We start from the raw sequence: 17,377 nt of genomic DNA on the forward strand, positions 1-17,377 counted from the left end.
GCACTTTATAACTAAGTGTAGTCACTGTCAGTTTGTATGAGAAATGCACACAGATGGACTTTCACTTCCCCAAGGAAAGTGCGGAGACTGATCAAATAAAATCCTCCGACAGAAAGGACATTGGCAGCAGGTTAGAAACCAATTGATTAGTCTTAATAAAATCTACCTTGCTGTGTAATAAACGCCTGTACGCATTTAAATGTTTCCTCCCAGAGACTGCAAATTCTGACTGCACTGGGAGAACCCCGGGAATTATTTTACACTGGACGCTTACAAACAGTGGACAACATGATGCTCATCCCATCAGCATGGGCCAGATTTGAAGCCAAGGTTTCAACGTCTTACCTTCTGTACAACCAATTCCCTGGAGATTGGCTCCTCATTGATACAGCTGTGGGTATAAAAGCTTCAGGAACTGAAGGAATCGTAGAATCCCTACAGTACAGAAGGAGGCCATTCGGCCCATCAAATCTGTACCAACCACAGCCCACCTAGGCCCTATTCCCGTAACTCCTCATTTACCTTGCTACTCCCCCCTGACACGAAGGGGCAATGTAGCATGGCCAATCCACCTAACCCGCACATCTTTGGACTGTGGCAGGAAACCTGCACCGACACAGGGAGAACATGCAGACTCCACATAGACAGTGACTGACCCGAGGCCAAGAATTGAACCCGGGTCCCTAGCGCTGAGGGGCAGCAGTGCTAACCACTGTGCCGCCCCGAGGATTTATAAAACATTCCATGCTTAAAAACAAAATGCACCGTTTTGCATCATTAACATTGCACTTTACTACCAGTGAAACAGTACATGAACATTTACTAATATACATACCATCATTATAAGCAGCCATAATAGTACATATACAATCAGGACTTTTTTTTGTGTGGGAATTAAGTTGAATAAGTGCCATTTGACATTGTTGTTACTGTGTCAGTTCATATTTTGCGACCAAAACAATTTAACATCTTTAAATAAGCTTGTACAGTTCTAATATTCAGATTCAAGTTGAGGATGTGCATGTTTTCACATTTGAGAGACGGGAGTCTCACGCCATGAAGCCTCTGAACTGCTGCTGCTTGGTACAGTACATCCACATGCAAATACATCATTTCATCTCATTAAAAACATTCAGCTTCAAGAGCACCGGAACTTATGAGCAAGGGGCGTCTTTCATTCTGGTACGAGAATATAATCGCACCACTTTACATTCGAGTAGATGGTTGCAGCCTACTGTTTCAGGTTGTGCGCCGTGTACAACAAATGGTCGGATGCCATTCTGTCGAAAGACACAACCCGCCCCCCCCCCCCCCTCGCTTCCCCCCACCCTATGCAAACCCAGCACGTTTAATCTGCCTCCCTTAATCAGGCGACGTTGTGAAATATAAGCCGCACTTACCAACCTTCCCCCTACATCCACTCAAATCATTCATCAGATGCAGACAGCTATCCACAAACCCTACTCTGCCCAGCAAAGTTTCGGGGTAGATAAGAATCCATCTGTCTTTTTCATTCAAAACCCAGCAGAGTCCGTTTTCATTTAATTTTTTTTTGCACCGTCATTCTTTATGAAAATTGCTTTTGGCTTTCTGAAAGATGCAAAAAAAGAAGTGTCTGTGGTACCTCACGAAAATGAGAACTCATTTTTTTTGAAAAAGAAAGAAGCCAGAGTTGAATACTTAAGCTAAAATGTAAAAACGCGAATGTAATTGTGCAGTACAGGTGAGTGCGGGGCAGAATGCCTTTTGTTCCGAGTTACCGGCGTCTACAAGTGATCACAAGAGAAATGGCGACAAGAGGAAAAGAAAAACCACAATTATAGACAGAACGGTCTATTTCGGCCAGGTACAAGTGTATTACAGGAAGTTATAGCACTGCAGACTCGAGGCGCATTTACACTCCGTGTACCTCATAATACTGAACATCATGCTTGCACCAAGATCTGGATTATACACAGAAACGTACTTGTTTGTGGGAGTGAAGGGAATGACAACAGTCTGTTCAAGCAGTCCTGACGTGCGCACAATCGCACTCAACGTCAGCACTTCACTGGTCTCGTTTGGTCATTCATCCGGCAGGTGACTGGGAGACTGACTGCAGAAGACCTCTCGACCGACGCAAGGTCGAGAGGTCACAGGCTAGGACGTAGTGTAAAAGACCTGAAGACACACGGGTGTAAATGCACCTTGAAGCCAGCCAGTGCCACCTCACAACTTACAGTACAGAGGTCATTTCAAGATATCGAATATCCGTGTCAACCAGGCTACTAAATTCTTGATCAAGAGCAGCCATTACAGATTCAAAAATATTCTGTGATAGCCTAAAATTAGATCAGGTCTCCTCGATTACTGTATCAACACTAGTAATGGTGCAAAGAACAGAATTCTCATCAGCGATTTTAAAAGTGCGAGATGAAAATAGTCTTGAGCTATCAAGTACTTGCGGAAACGTGGGACTGTTTGTGTGCGATCCAATTCAGTTATATATGTTGGGAAACACTTGTATATATGTATAAAAAGATGGGATGCATTAAAGTTTGGTGCCTGATCCCGACTTAGTCTGGCGTTCCACATAGAACAAGATGTAAGCCTTGGCTTTCACTACAGTCTCCTCCTCGGTCAGAGTAACAGTACTGTCATTGAAGTGGAACCAACGGCCTTCGTGAGTCGCATACGCAGTGTAATGGCCCGAGCCAACTCTGTAGGGGGGAGAAAGGGAGGGCGAGAAAAAAATAAGTTACTGCTCAAATGAGAAAGGACGTGGTTTGCAACATCTACAGTCAATTTCAATATGCTTTACATGAAAGTTATTTTTTTTAATTCATCATTTTACATCGGCTACTTTGAATCATGAATGACTTAGTCACACAACTCAACAAAATGGGCTCCTTCGAATCCCTGCAGGAGGAGGCCAATTGACCCACTGAGTCTGCACTGACCACAGTCCCTATTCCCATAACCTCATGTATTTACCCTGTTAACTCCCCTGATAATAGGATCAATGTAGCAAGGCCAATCAACCTAACCCCGCACATCTTTGGACTGTGGGAGGAACCCGGAGGAAACCCACGCAAACACGGGGGGAGAATGTACAGACTCCACACAGACTCTATGGTTGAGGAAGTGGTGACCCCACTGAATGGAACAAATAAGGGAAGACCAAGAATATTGCATCTAATGAAGCAAAAAGCAGGATCAGGGAACAGATATTAGAACAGCACTGAGACAAATAGGAATTTGGAAAACTGCCAGGTGGGGACAGGATTAGGCTGGCTTCAACAGGATAATTAGGTGAACTAGAATTGGTTGAACTGGAATCAGGGTGGCACAGTGGTTAGCAGTGATGCCTCACAGCGCCAGGGACCCGGGTTTGATTCTGGCCTTGGGTGACTGTCTGTGTGGAGTTTGCACTCTCTCCCCGTGTCTGCATGGGTTTCCTCCGGGTGCTCCGGTTTCCTCCCACAGGTGGAAAGACATACTGGTTGGGTGTTAAATTCTCCCTCAGTGTACCCGAACAAGTGCCAGAGTGTGACGACCAGGGGATTTTCACAGTAATGTCTTTGCAGTGTTACGTAAGCCTGCTTGTGATTAATAAATAAACTTTAACTTTAATCAGTAAATAGCATTTGGCCAGCTGCAGTTTTACAGTGAACTGTTCAGTCACGGACTTGATTCCTGGACTAATTGAGCTGACCTCATCTGGGGAGGGGTGAGATAGAGAAGTATAATAAATCGGTCCTGGGAGGAATGAAGGAAAACTGGACAGGTTCCCACTCTGCATGTGACATAGGTAAGAGGATGCTATTACATAACACTCAGATTAAGGCTCACACAATGACAAGACACACTTGGCTAAAGGACATGAGGGTTTGAAGGTCCATCAGGACCAGAAAAGAAAAAGCACAAGGGAAAATTCACCCACGGTGAGATCCGTATTGTCTAAGTCTGGAATCACAGAATCCTTATAGTGCAGGAAGTAGTCCATTCAGCCCATGGAATCTGAACTGACTCTCCGAGAACACGCCCCACAAAGGGCCCGCCCCCCTGCCCTATCCCTGTAATGCCACACATTGCTTCTTTAAACTTTTAAAAGTTTATTCATTAGTGTCACAAGTAGGCTTACATCCACACTGCAATGAAGTTACTGTGATAATCCCCCAGCTGCCACACTCGGGCGCCTGTTCGGGTACACCGAGGGAGAATTTACAATAACTGATCACTTTAATTACAGATACATCCGAGCCAATCCCCAGTGGACATGCTGCAGAACCACTACTGACAACAAGTTGCAGTTACAACAATTTGCGTAACGACAGATATTAGATGGAGGTGGGGTAAGGGGTAAAACGTGTCTGTGTCTGGGCTCATCAAATTACTCCCTAGCCTCTAACCTTCCTTTACCTGAGCACAGTACTCAAATTCATCCTAAGTCCTCTTGTGCAGGGAATTTAGTGCGTTTCCTGTTCTCTATTTATTTTATGTATTATTTATTTGTGTCACAAATAGGTTTACGTTAACACTGCAATGAAGTTACTGTGAAAATCCCCTAGTCGCCACATTCCGGCGCCTGTTCGGGTACACTGAGGGAGAATTTAGCACGGCCAATGCACCCTAACCAGCATGTTTTTCGGACTGTGGGAGGAAACCGGAGCTCCCGAAGGAAACCCACGCAGACACAGGGAGAACGTGCAGTCTCAGCACGGACAGTGACTTAAGCCGGGAATTGAACCCAGGTCCCTGATGTTGTGAGGCAGCAGTGCTAATCACTGTGTCACCCACGTTCTCTCACAAATTCCCCAAACCTACACATTTTGTGACACTAGGGGGGCAAATTTTGCATGGCCTATCCCCCTAACCCACATATCTTTGGACTGCGGGAGGAAACCGGACCACCCAGAGGAAACCCACGCAGACATGGAGAGAATATGCATTCTCTGCACAGACAGGCCGGAATTGAACCTGGGTCCCTGGAGCTGTGAGGTAGCAGTGCTAACCACTGTGTCAGCATGACTGTGCTCGAGCAAGTGCAATCACTGCAGAGCAGATGGCCAATTTAACCTGTTGGTCGGATTAGGCAGGGACATTATACACTATACACGGCAAATATTAAAACTATTTTAAAAGCAACATCGCCAAATATTGAAACAAACAGTAACACTGGCCGCCAGCCCAGTTGCTAGCTGCATAGTAAATTGATCCTCGTATATGGTGCTCTGTTAAGTATATATTTGACCATCTTCCCAGACACTAGTGAATGCAAAGCAGCAGCCAAAAAGACATGTTTGCAGCAGTGCAATTATACAATGTAATTACAAAAGTTAATGACCCCCTCTTCTTGGATTAGACTTGAGCACCAGTCCTTACCCCAGTGGACAGACTAGCTGACTCCTGAAAGGATCACTCTGTGGAGCTCCCCACTACACGGAGTTCACAATCTGAAAACTGGCACCTGGGTCCCAATGCCATTCATCATAGAATCTCTACAGTGAAGGAGGGGGCCATTCAACCCATTGAGTCTGCACCGACCACAATCCCTCCCCCACCCAGGCCCTATTCCCCTGTAACCCACATATTTACCCTGCTAATCCCCCTGACACTAAGGGGCAAGTTAGCATTGGTCAGTCAACCTAACCTGCACATCTCTGGAGTGTGGGAGGAAACCCACGCAGACAAGGGGAGAAAATGCAGACTCCGCACAGACAATGACCTGAGGCTAGAATTGAACCGGGGTCGCTGGCACTGTGAGGCAACAGTGCTAACCACTGTGGCACCATTGTATTATAATATTATAAAATTATAAAATTGTATTATAAATTATACTTTGCTTCCCTGCAGCATCAGGCTAGAGTCTAGAGCCACAGCTGGATCTGACTGCCAAAAAGATGCTTTCATTGTGAATATTTAGTTTTTAAGGCATCTTCAGTTTGCATTTTATTTACACCAGGGTAGCAGGTTCATTCCCACCGGGTGCAAGGAAACTAAGAATGGTCAAACACATATCAAAAAAGACTTGGCTTAACCACCGGACGGAACTGTTCCAGCTCCATTATTTTAAGCTCAATAACGCTAACATTTATTGCATGTTTATTACTATAATGGAAATGCATTGACTATGTAATTCTTTCCATAGAATTTCTGGCTTCGCTTTTGGAATTCACTAAAGCTTCAGGTCAAGTTTCATAGATTCACACCACATGACAAATGGCACTGCTGCCTCTCAGTGCTGAGGACCCGGGTTTGATTCTGGCCTCGGGTCACTGTCTATGCAGAGGCTGCACGTTCTCCCCGCGTCTGCGTGGGTTTCCTCTGGGTGCTCCGGTTTCCTCCCACAGTCCAAAGATGTGCAGGCTAGGTGGATTGGCCATGCCAAATTGCCCCTTAGTGTCCAAAGATGTGTAGGTTAGACGGATTAGTCATGGGAAGTGTGAGGGGTTATGGGGAGAGGGAGGCAAGGAGGGGGCCTGGGTAAAATGCCCCGACAGAAAGTTGATGAGGACTTAATGGACCAAATGGCCTCTTTTGCTCTGTAGGGTATTCTATGATTCTCTGAGCAGGTCAGGTGGATTGGCCATGCTAAATTCCCCCTTAGTGTCCCAAGATGTGCAGGTTAGGCAGATTGGCCATGCTAAATTGTCCCTTAGTGTCCAAAGATGTGCAGGTTAGGTGGATTGGCCATGCTAAATTGTCCCTTAGTGTCCAAAGATGTGCAGGTTAGGTGGATTGGCCATGCTAAATTCCCCCTTAGTGTCCCAAGATGTGTAGGTTAGGCAGATTGGCCATGCCGACCACAATCCCACCAAGGCCCTATCCTGTAACTCCGTGTGTTTACGCTACAAATCCCCCCCAACACTAAGGGGCAATTTAGAACGGCCAATCAACCTAACCTGCACATCTTTGGACTGTGGGAGGAAACCCACGCAGACACAGGGAGAATGTGCAAACTCCGCACAGACAGTGACCCGAGGCTGGAAGTGAACCCGGGTCCCTGGCGCGGAGAGGCAGCAGTGCTGACCACGGTGCCACCATGCTGCTCTGTGAAGAAAGACAATAACAATGAAGAACAAAAGAGTGCTCACCCTGAACCATGATGCACCACCACAGCCGCAAGGTCATATAGACAACTTTCTGGACCACTGTTCTCGGGCTAGAATAGGGGAAAAGAAAAATGCAGAGATCTTTATTACAATAGTCATATTCTATTATATCTTTCTCTTCATAGCATTTTAAAATTGGTCCTCTCGTGGTACACTTCCAACTGATCTCCCCTAGGCCTCTATCCATTCGAGCTAATGGGAGACAAGTGGGTGAGATTTCTTTTCCAAGACAGTGCCAGTATTAGGTGACTTCTTGCAAGCTGTGCCCAGCATTCCTTCTAATTCTGTCTTTTACTCTCATCTATGCTTCTAAAATTTAATTCTAACTCTTGTAAACTCTAATTTAATCTCTTACAGACTTGGAGCTTTCACCTTCTTTCGTAGGGAAAAAGATACAAAAGTCTGAGGTCACGTATCAACCGACTCAGGAACAGCTTCTTCCCTGCTGCCATCAAACTTTTGAATGGACCTACCTCGCGTTAAGTTGATCTTTCTCTACGCCCTAGCTATGACTGTAACACTACATTCTGCACTCCCTCCTTTCCTTCTCTATGAGCGGTATGCTTTGTCTGTATAGTGCACAAGAAACAATGCTTTTCACTGTACACTAATACACGTGACAATAACAAATCACATCAAAATTAAAAAGATGGGTTGGTTGGTCCTTCCTCTTCAGGGGCTTACTGAGGAGGAAGAACGCTGCTGGAAACACCAACACGAAGATCAGTGATGGTACACACACCTCTGGGTCAGATAGATTCGAAACCCCACGGGAGGACTTGAGTATGGACTTGGCGATGGCTCTTCATTGAAGTACAGAAGTAGTGCTGGGAACGCAGTCTTTTGAATGTGTGCCTATGCAGACGATCACAGATGCTTCAGGAAAGAGCAGAAAGCTCTCCCGGTGCTAACATTCCTTGTTCACCCAACACCAACAATGCTCCATCACTCATTTCACTTTCCATCCGAGTGGCCTTGCAGTCTGAGATCTGATTGCCACATTAGCTTGTCAAGCAAAGAGGACATGCATGGCGGGTGGCATGGTGGCACAATGGTTGCTGGCACTGCTTTATCACATAACCAGGGCCCTGGGTTCAATTTTGGCCTTGGGTCACTGTGTGTGTGTGTGTGTGTGTGTGTGTGTGTGTGTGTGTGTGCAGTCTGCATGTTCTCCCCGTGTCTGCATGAGTTTCCTCCGGGTGCTCCGGTTTCCTCCCATAGATCAAAGGTGTGCAGATTAAGTGGATTGACCATGCTAAATTGCCCCTTAGTGTCAGTGGGTTTAGCAGGGTAAATACGTGGGGTTACAGGGATTACAGAATGGGAGGGGGGGGGAGGGGAATTGTTGCTGGCACAGGTTCGATGGGCTGAAAGGCCTCCTTCTGCATTGTCAGGATTATGGGTCACATCTCCCACCATCTGCGGAGGATGGAGGTCGGAAACTGCTTTCAATGAAGATTAAAATAGTTCTGAGGCAGAGAATACTCAATCAAAACTCTTAAGAAAAATATCAGTAACTCCATCACTTTACTTAAATCAAACAAATGGAAAGTTGGCAAGAGCCTTAAAAATCTTATTTGTGGATTAAGCTGGCGCATTTTCCTGGAAACCTTGGATGTTACTTTGCTGTAAAGAAGTGTTTTTTTACAGAAACATAATAATTATTAGCAACTTGTATTAGTATGGCAATGAAGTATTTCTAGATATGGCCATCCCACAGCTTGAGGATATACAGTGCCAGGGACCCAGGTTCAATTCCGGCCTTGGGCGACTGTCAGTGTGGAGTTTGCACGTTCTCCCCATGTCTGCGTGGGTCTCCTTCGTGTGCTCTCTGGCTTCCTCCCAATCCAAAGATGTGCTGATTAGGTTGATTGGCCATGTTAAATTGCTCCTTAGAGTTAGGAGGATTAGCAGGGTAAATATTGAGGTTAGAGGGATAGGACCTGGGTGGGCTCAATGGCCTCCTTCTGTACTGTTGGGATTCTATGATTCTAGGTCCCACAATCAGTTTGGCAAAAACGTTCTTCAAGATCTCAGAGTGTGGTGCCCAGGGGATTTTTACAGTTACTTCATTGCAGTGTTAATATAAGCCTACTTGTGATACTAATAAACTCAACAAGATGTGCTACATTCTTCAAGAGAATGGTGAAGTCATTTCAGAACTATGCTATTTTGAGAGTCCCTTTTGAAAATGGTTACTGAGCAAATAAAATGCTCAAAGGCCACTTATTGTTCTGTCTGTCAAGAATAGCTTCTGTTATGCAAGAACCAGCCGGCATTTGAAGACAACGATAGAATGAGGTATTGTTGACATATACGCAGTGATAGATCTCCCGTGGTTTGGCGTAGGGCAAAACTGTTTTTCATATTCTAAAGCAAGTGATCTGAAACTTAAACATGTCTAAACCAAGACGTAGCACGATGAGGTGGTGAATTTGGGGTGAGCGGGATCGAAGGTTATTGGTGTTAGAATGTAACCTTTTTATTAGATGTAATGTGACCAATGGTAATAAGCTGTAAGGGTCAGCTGACCCAGTAAACCATGGAACCAATTACAGAATGATGTGATGGTCAGCTGACTCGCTATCAATAAGAACCGGTTGGGAATTGTAGGGAAGCTTGGAGTGGCCCAGGGCGAGGCCCCAAGTTTGGGGTAATGAAGTTTCTTTATTAAACCCTTTCTGTGATTTATAAGTTGGAGTAAGTTTTGTTGGTATTTTTATTGTCTACATTTGAAGAATCCCCTCTGAAGAAACACTGGGGGGGAAAGCAGGATTAGGCTATTGATTAGCCATGATTATGATGAATGGCGGAGCAGGCTCGAAGGGCCTAACTGTCTCCTACTGCTCCTACGTTTCAATGAATTCCCACCGAGGCTCTCATACATGGACCACCAAAACTACAGAACCACCGCAGAAACCTGGGGAAACGAATGCAAATGCCATTTTTGGTGCTTGTCCACGGGTTGTCTTGGCTTTCCCCTGAAGTTACAGTATATCAGTGACAGAGCCTGGTGTGAAAGGGGCCCCTGTCGGACTGGAATTTATTCAGCTAGGTGAAAGGACACAAAACAACTGGCCGACAAAAACAGGTAAATTTTAATAAAGGATTTCAGTCAGAGAGGTTGTTCTGCAAACATTCATATTGTCAGACAGACAACAGATGATAAGTGCCTCGTATCTTAATACATTTACCTCCAATAAGAAGCACTTCATATCCAGGCCTCGCAGAGGAAATTCTACATACGTGTCTATTTTATTGCGCAGATATGCTGTCCAATGAAATCTTTTCAGATGCAAACATAACACCTAAAAATAAAGGAAAAATCAGTGAGGCTACTTGGTGGGGTCACAAAGTTATTCAGTTCTTGGTGTAAACAACTCCCTTCCAAACATCCAACTATAACATGCTGAACAACCAGAGAAAAACGACCATGGCATTTCTGCATGATCCAAGTGTTTACAAATGAATCGTGCATCTTTAAATTAATCTGTGGATCATCTGAGCTTTCTATCAGTTTTAGTTTATTAGCTTAATAGTTAACGCACTGTATAAAACAGCAGCAATGATGATTTTACACCTTCTATTGCCCGAGATTGCTCAGTGCAATACGGTAATTAGCACTGCTGCCTCACAGCGCCAGGCACATGGGTTCGATTCCTGGCTTGGGTCACTGGCTGTGCAGAGTCTGCACATTCTCCCCATGTCCGCGTGGGTTTCCTCCGGGCGCTCCAAATTCCCCCTACAGTCCGAAAGACGTGCTGGTTAGGTGCATTGGCCACGCTAAACTCTCCCTCAGTGTACCCGAACAGGCACCGGAGTGTGGCGACTAGGGGATTTTCACAGTAACTTCATTGCAGTGTTAATATAAGCCTACATGAATAAACTTTAACTTTTTAAAAAAGGTAACTGTCACATTCTAAAATACAAGATGACACCCTAAACTAGTTCCACGATTACAGTGAACATGCCCAGATTCACACTCTCTTGAATCCCCAAATTGAAGCAGTTATCTCCTTTTCGATATCTCTGTCAGCCTTTGTTACTCAGCCTGAGCAGCTTGAAGCTCTGCCCCAGGCACAGAGTTGTGACCATCTTCCATTGGTCAGAGGTGTTTGAAGTTTATTTATTAGTGTCGCAAGTAGGCTTATGTTAACACTGCAACGAGGTTACTGTGAAAATCCTCTAGTCGCCACACTGCGGCGCCTGTTCGGGTACACTGAGGAAAAGTGGGAATATTCACTGATGATTGTACAATTTGCAGTTCCTCACACACACTGAAACAACACTTGACCATATGCAGCAAGACCTGTACAGCATTCAATTCAGACTTGGACTGATAACTGCCACACAAGCAAATTTCAATGTCATTACCATCGCTCAATCCCACACTATTCAACATCGTTGGGTTTCCTCCTGCAGTCCGAAAGACGTGCTGGTTAGGTGCATTGGCTACACCAAATTCTCCCTCCGTGTACTTGAACCATTGACCAGAAACTGAGCTGGAGTGGCCACACTGTGGCTCCTAGGGCAGATCTGAGGCTGGGAATTCTCTGGCAAATCCCACACCTCCTGACTCCCCAAAACTGTCCACAATCATTAGGAACAAGTCAGGAGTGTGACTAAATACTCTCCACGTCTAGATGAGAGCAGCTCCAAAAAACCCTGAAGGAAGTTTGACACCAGTCGGACAAAGCACCACCATCAAGATCTAATCTCTTCACCATTGATGCAAGTATCAGCAGCATTTGGCATATACAAGTTACACTGCAGCAACTCAGCAGCTCCCTCCAAACACACAACCTCTACCACCAGCAACAGGTGTATGGAAACACCATCAACCTCAAGTTTCCTTCCAAGTCACCCACCACCCTGACTTGCAGCTATATTGCTATTGCTTCACTATCGCTGGATTAAAATCCTGAAAATCCCTTCCACCAGCACACCCCAGTCCAACGCCAGCATCTCCACATAACAGCACTAAGATCTACTTATACCTCATGGGTGACCAGAACTCTCCACTCACCTGACGAAGGGGCAAACCCCGAAAGCTAGTGGGTTTACTATCAAATAAACTTGTTGGACTTTAACCTGGTGTTGTGAGACTTCTTACTGTGTCCAAAATGCCCATCGAGACTGCACTGACTCTCCGAAAGACCACCTTACCTAGACCCTATCCCCCACAACCCCATGTATTTACTCCAATAATACCCCTAATCTACACATCTTGGGACACCAAGGAAGAATTTAGTACGGTCACTGCTTGTGCAGAGTTTGTACGTTCTCCCTGTGTCTGCGTGCATTTCCTCCGGGAGCTCCGGTTTCCTCCCACAGTTCAAAGATGTGCGGGTTAGATGGATTGGCTGTGCTAAATTGTCCCTTAGTGTCAAGGGGCTAGCTAGGGTAAATGCATGGGGTTATGGGGATGGGGTCTGAATGGGATTGTGGTGATTCAATAGGCTGTATGGGCGTCCTTCTGCACTGTAGGATTCTATGATTCTTCTATGAATCTAATTCCTCTAACCTACGCATGCTGGGACAATTTAGCATGGCCAATGCACCTAACCAGAAGCTTCATTGCAGTATTAATGTTTACTAGTGACAACAGTAAATAATAATAAATCTTTGGACTGTGGGAGGAAACCAGAGCACCCGGAGGAAACCCATGCAGACATGAGGAGAATGTGCAGCCTCCGCACAGACAGCGACCCAAGCCGGGAATCGAACCTGGGTCCCTGGCGCCATGAGGCAGCAGTGCTAACCACTGTGCCACTCTAACAATTTGATAAATAAATACAGCAACTCAACCAGTTTGACTGAAGCAGAACGCTCACCTTTGGCAACTTCTGAATCCAAAATTTTTTGGTGCTCTTCTGTCGCTTTTTACACTTGTGGCACATGTAGAGCTCGGTTTCATCCAGCTCCTCCAAGTCTGTAAAGCTGCGCAGGCAATCTGCAATAGAAATAGCCCAGAGAACTGCAATCACTGGCATCTGGAATTCATTCTGTCACCAAATTAAGCAAATCCAGTCTGAGGGAAGGAAATACGGAGTAACGCTCCCACACTGCCTCAGAATGGAAACGTTAAAGTAGAAAAGTAGAACGCAGCAATGGTCTCCTTCTGTGGTTTGTTCAGGTAATCAAACTGATGAATCCATTGACAACAGGGTCAGTGACCCAGGGGAGACAGGGTATAAGGTAAGGGTTAAGGTAATTGACAAAAGGAGCAGGGTGGGAGATAATGGGATTTAACTCCTGAAAAATTCAGCAAGTTACAATCATGACTAACTGGGGGAGGTGACAGGAGAGTCAATATTCACTTTCAAGAGGGCAATGGATATAAATGCTGCAGATACTATTCTGCGACTTGATTCTCCCCACTACCCCCAAACCCCCAGGTTCAACTCCCAGCTTGGGTCATTGACTGTGTGGAGTCTGCACATTCTCCCCCGTGCTTCCTCTGGGTGCTCTGGTTTCTCTCAAGTCCAAAGATGTGCGGGTTAGGTGGATTGGCCGTGCTAAATTGCCTCTTAGTGTCAGAGGGACCAGCAGGATAAATGCATGGAGTTACAGGGATATGGCCTGGGTGGGGTTGTGGTTGGCACAGACCTGATGGGCTGAATGGCCTCCTTCTGCACTGTAGGGATTCTATGATTCTTTCTCCCATGCTGGGTTTATAATTTAGCCCAGACGCAGCATAAATATTGCCTTCTCTCTCGGGAAAGATTGACTAGGCTGGACCTTCATTTTCTGGAGTTTGGAAGACAGAGAGGTGATTGCATTCAAACATACATAATTCTTACAAGGTTCGAGTGAATAGATCCGGGGCAGGGGCAGGGGCAGGGGCGGGGGTGGTCACATCATTCAGAAGAGGAGTGGCGAATATTTAGAATTCAGAGAGCTGTGGAGACTCAGCCTTTGAGTATGTTCAAAGCGAAGATCAAAAGGTTTGTACATAAAAAAGCATCATAAAGGAAACAGGGAAAGTGCAGGAAAACGTTGTTGAGTAGCTCAGCCATGTTCTCAGTTAATGCTGCAGCAGGCTCAAAGAGCGGCATGGTGGCACAGTGGTTAGCGCTGCTGTCTTCGCAGCACCAAGGACCCGGGTTCAATTCTGGCCTCTTTGTAGAGTTTGCACATTCTCCCAGTGTCTGCATGGGTTTCCTCCAGGTGCTCCAGTTTCCTCCCACACTCTAAAGATGTGCTGGTTAGGTGGACTGGCCGTGCTAAATTGACCCTTAGTGTCAGGGGGACGAGTGGAGTTATGGGAATAGTGAGTGAGATAGTTGTTGTGCAGACTCCACAGGCTGAATGGCCTCCAGGCTAAATGGCCTACTCCTGCTCCTACTTCCTATGCTGCAAAGTTTCCTATTTCTCCATCATTTACAGGCGTATTAATGTTTGCTCATGTTTCCTAGACTGGATTTGTCTACAACAGCCAGTACTCTCACCATGCTCTGGGACTGACTGACTAACCAACTGAGTGACAAACAATTTCTCCCATCCAGAATGTCTGAGCTCAGCATCAACGTGTTTCTAATGTCCTCCTTTTGGTCTGACGTGAAAACCAGTCCTTCTCAGTGACTCATCCCAAACAATGAATTATTTGCTGACAAACTGATTAAAGCGCTGCAGAAGAAAATATATTTGTAGCATCGTCCTTCCTGCAATTCACGTTGTTCGCTGTCATGTGCGGCAGAGGGTCAGGCTGAAAATTAAAACTCCCACTTTGTACTACTTTCACATAGAGGATTTGTTAACATCATCACAAAATTTCCAAGCACTTAAAACCCAGTGATTCCTAACTCAGGACTGCAGCAGCAGAATCATAGAATCCTGACAGTGCAGAAGGAAGCCATTCGGCCCATCGAGTCTGCACCCATCACATTCCCACCCTATTCCCATAACCCCATGCATTTACCCTAACTAGTCCCCCTGACATTAAGGGGCAATTTAGCACAGCCAATCCACCTAACCCACACATAGAACGTTAAGAGTGCAGTACAGGCCCTTCGGCCCTCGATGTTACGCCAACCTGTGAAACCAATCTAAAGCCCATCTAACCTATACTATTCCCGTATCATCCATCTGTTTATCCAATGACCATTTAAATGACCTTAATGTTGGTGAGTCCACTCCTGTTGCAGATAGGGCATTCCACGCCCTTATTACACTCTGAGTAAAGAACCTACCTCTGACATCTGTCCTATATCTATCAACCCTCAATTTAAAGCAATGTCCCCTTGTGCTCTTTGACAGAAGACCTCAGGCCCATTGGGAAGAGGCAGGTTTACAGGGAAAATCCTCTTGTAAGACATTTCGAACATTAAGTGATTGACTTCAGAACACAATGGTTATTGAGCAACATGGTGGCACAGTGGTTAGTGTTGCTGCCTCACAGAGTCAGGGACTGGAGTTTGATTCTGGTCTCGGGTCACTTTCTGTGTGGAGTTTGCACGTTCTTCCCTGTGTCTGCGTGGGTTCCCTCCACGTGCTCCGGTTCCCTCCTACAGTCCAAAGATGTGCGGGTTAGGTGGATTAGCTATGGTAAACTCTCCCTTCGTGTCAGGGGAACTATCAGGGTAAATAGATAGGTTTAAGGGGATAGGGCCTGAGTGGGATTGTGGTTGGTGCAGACTCGATGGGCCAAATGGCCTCCTTCTGCACTGTAGGGATTCCATGATTCCCTACATTTGCATGTTTTAGATATTTTAACTGGTCCAAGCAAAGGGGGAACAACAAATAAAGTGCAAAGAAACTAACGATCCCCCCTACTCCATTTCCAACTTTTCTGTATATACTCATTACTGGCCAGTAACTTTCTGCATTTCAAAAAGTGATATGACGATATGAAGTTAATTTTAATTTAATGCGTTATTTATTATGCTTTCTTTCCTTTTTCCTGTCACTTGATCATCACATCCTTACAATATGATTTCCTGGAGCATCTGCACCCTATATCATTCTCAATTTGGACTCATAATTGGAATGAACACACTGCAACTTAAGACAAGACCCAATGTGATATTTAATGCTGCAGACACAGGTTTTATACTGATTACTAAGTGGCTGCATTGCCAGCAACCAAGGACTGGCTTCACTCAGTGTCCTGTCTGATTTGGTGAGCTTGATGTTTGACAGATACCAAAGCTCTTCAAATCCTCTGTCAACGGCAGCTGGAACTGGGTGGGTCCAGAACCATTTTGCATCCTGTGAATGGCTGAGCACACAAGAATTTTGATTATTTTTTTTCCTCTCATTGAGTTTAGAAAGGATTTTTAAGAGTGTAACAAGGCTACCTTCCTTCCAGTCATCATAACTGGAGTGTTAGGGGCACACCGCAACCCTGCGGCAGCGACTAGCCCGTTTACACGTGTTTCCGGGTTCAACTGAGCGAACAGAAATGAGTGTTACTTTCAATATTCTGAGGACCACAGTGAGATTTAAGTTTATTTATTAATGTCGCAAATAGGCTCACATTAACAATGCAATGAAGTTACTGAGGAAATTCCCTAGTCGCCTGTTTGGATAGACTGAGGGAGAATTTAGCAAGGCCAATTCACCTAACCTTTTGGACCATGGGAGGAAACCCACACAGACACGTGGAGAATGTGCAGACTATGCACAGAGTGACCCAAGTCGGGAATCGAACCCGGGTCCCTGGTGCTGTGAGGCCACAGTGCTAGCCCACCGTAACGCCCCGATTTCCAACTGTAGTAAGTTCACGGAGGCAGAGGTCCCTCCACCATATTCCCTTTATTTGCAATTCCACCAGCAGTACACAGAGTGCGATCAGTCAGCAGTCTACCTTCAGGAGCGCCAGAGGAACTGACACACCCTGTTAAATACAAGGAAAAGACTTCCTGATTGGCCCATCAATTGGCCCCTTACTCAGGGAGTTTGTATTCCAATAGGCCAACCTTAATTGAAGTCATTACGCTAACTTCAGCAAATATACTACTTGCTTTAACAGTTTTATGTGGAAGATATCACAAATAGTTTATAGTAAAGGTGTGGCACAGATAGTTTATAATAAAGGCATCGTCTTCCTCCTACATTAAATTGCAGTTCACATGACAGCATGGTGCAAATTCGGTTGTCTGAAACACAGGGGCTGCTGATCAGGAACGCGTTGGAAGGGTTAGTCTCGGAATTCCCAAAGGACTAAATTCCCAGTGCACAGGGAATCCAAATTTGGAAACAGGAAAACAGCTGCAAACTATTATAACATCTACTTCTCGTAAACTTGACAATTACTACATCCTCAGCTCCCACCGATGGAA

At 45.4% G+C, this 17,377-nt stretch overlaps 1 protein-coding gene across 2 annotated transcripts in view; it reads right to left on the minus strand.

Moving 5' to 3' along the window:
- Positions 1 to 1,339: 1,339 nt before the first annotated feature.
- usp3 (ubiquitin specific peptidase 3) overlaps positions 1,340 to 17,377 on the minus strand; it is a 99,819-nt gene continuing 83,781 nt past the window's right edge. For both annotated transcript variants that reach the window (XM_080216190.1, XM_080216189.1), the window contains 4 exons: positions 12,929 to 13,047; positions 10,289 to 10,402; positions 7,077 to 7,144; positions 1,340 to 2,699 (listed from right to left, as the gene is read on the minus strand). In XM_080216190.1, the coding sequence (XP_080072316.1) occupies positions 2,531 to 2,699; positions 7,077 to 7,144; positions 10,289 to 10,402; positions 12,929 to 13,047 (470 nt within the window). In that variant the 3' untranslated portion in view covers positions 1,340 to 2,530. The remainder of the gene's footprint in view (positions 2,700 to 7,076; positions 7,145 to 10,288; positions 10,403 to 12,928; positions 13,048 to 17,377) is intronic.

The sequence above is a fragment of the Carcharhinus amblyrhynchos genome, chromosome 32 (genome assembly GCF_965287045.1).
Source record: "Carcharhinus amblyrhynchos chromosome 32, sCarAmb.v2.hapA, whole genome shotgun sequence".
Lineage (NCBI taxonomy): Eukaryota > Metazoa > Chordata > Chondrichthyes > Carcharhiniformes > Carcharhinidae > Carcharhinus > Carcharhinus amblyrhynchos.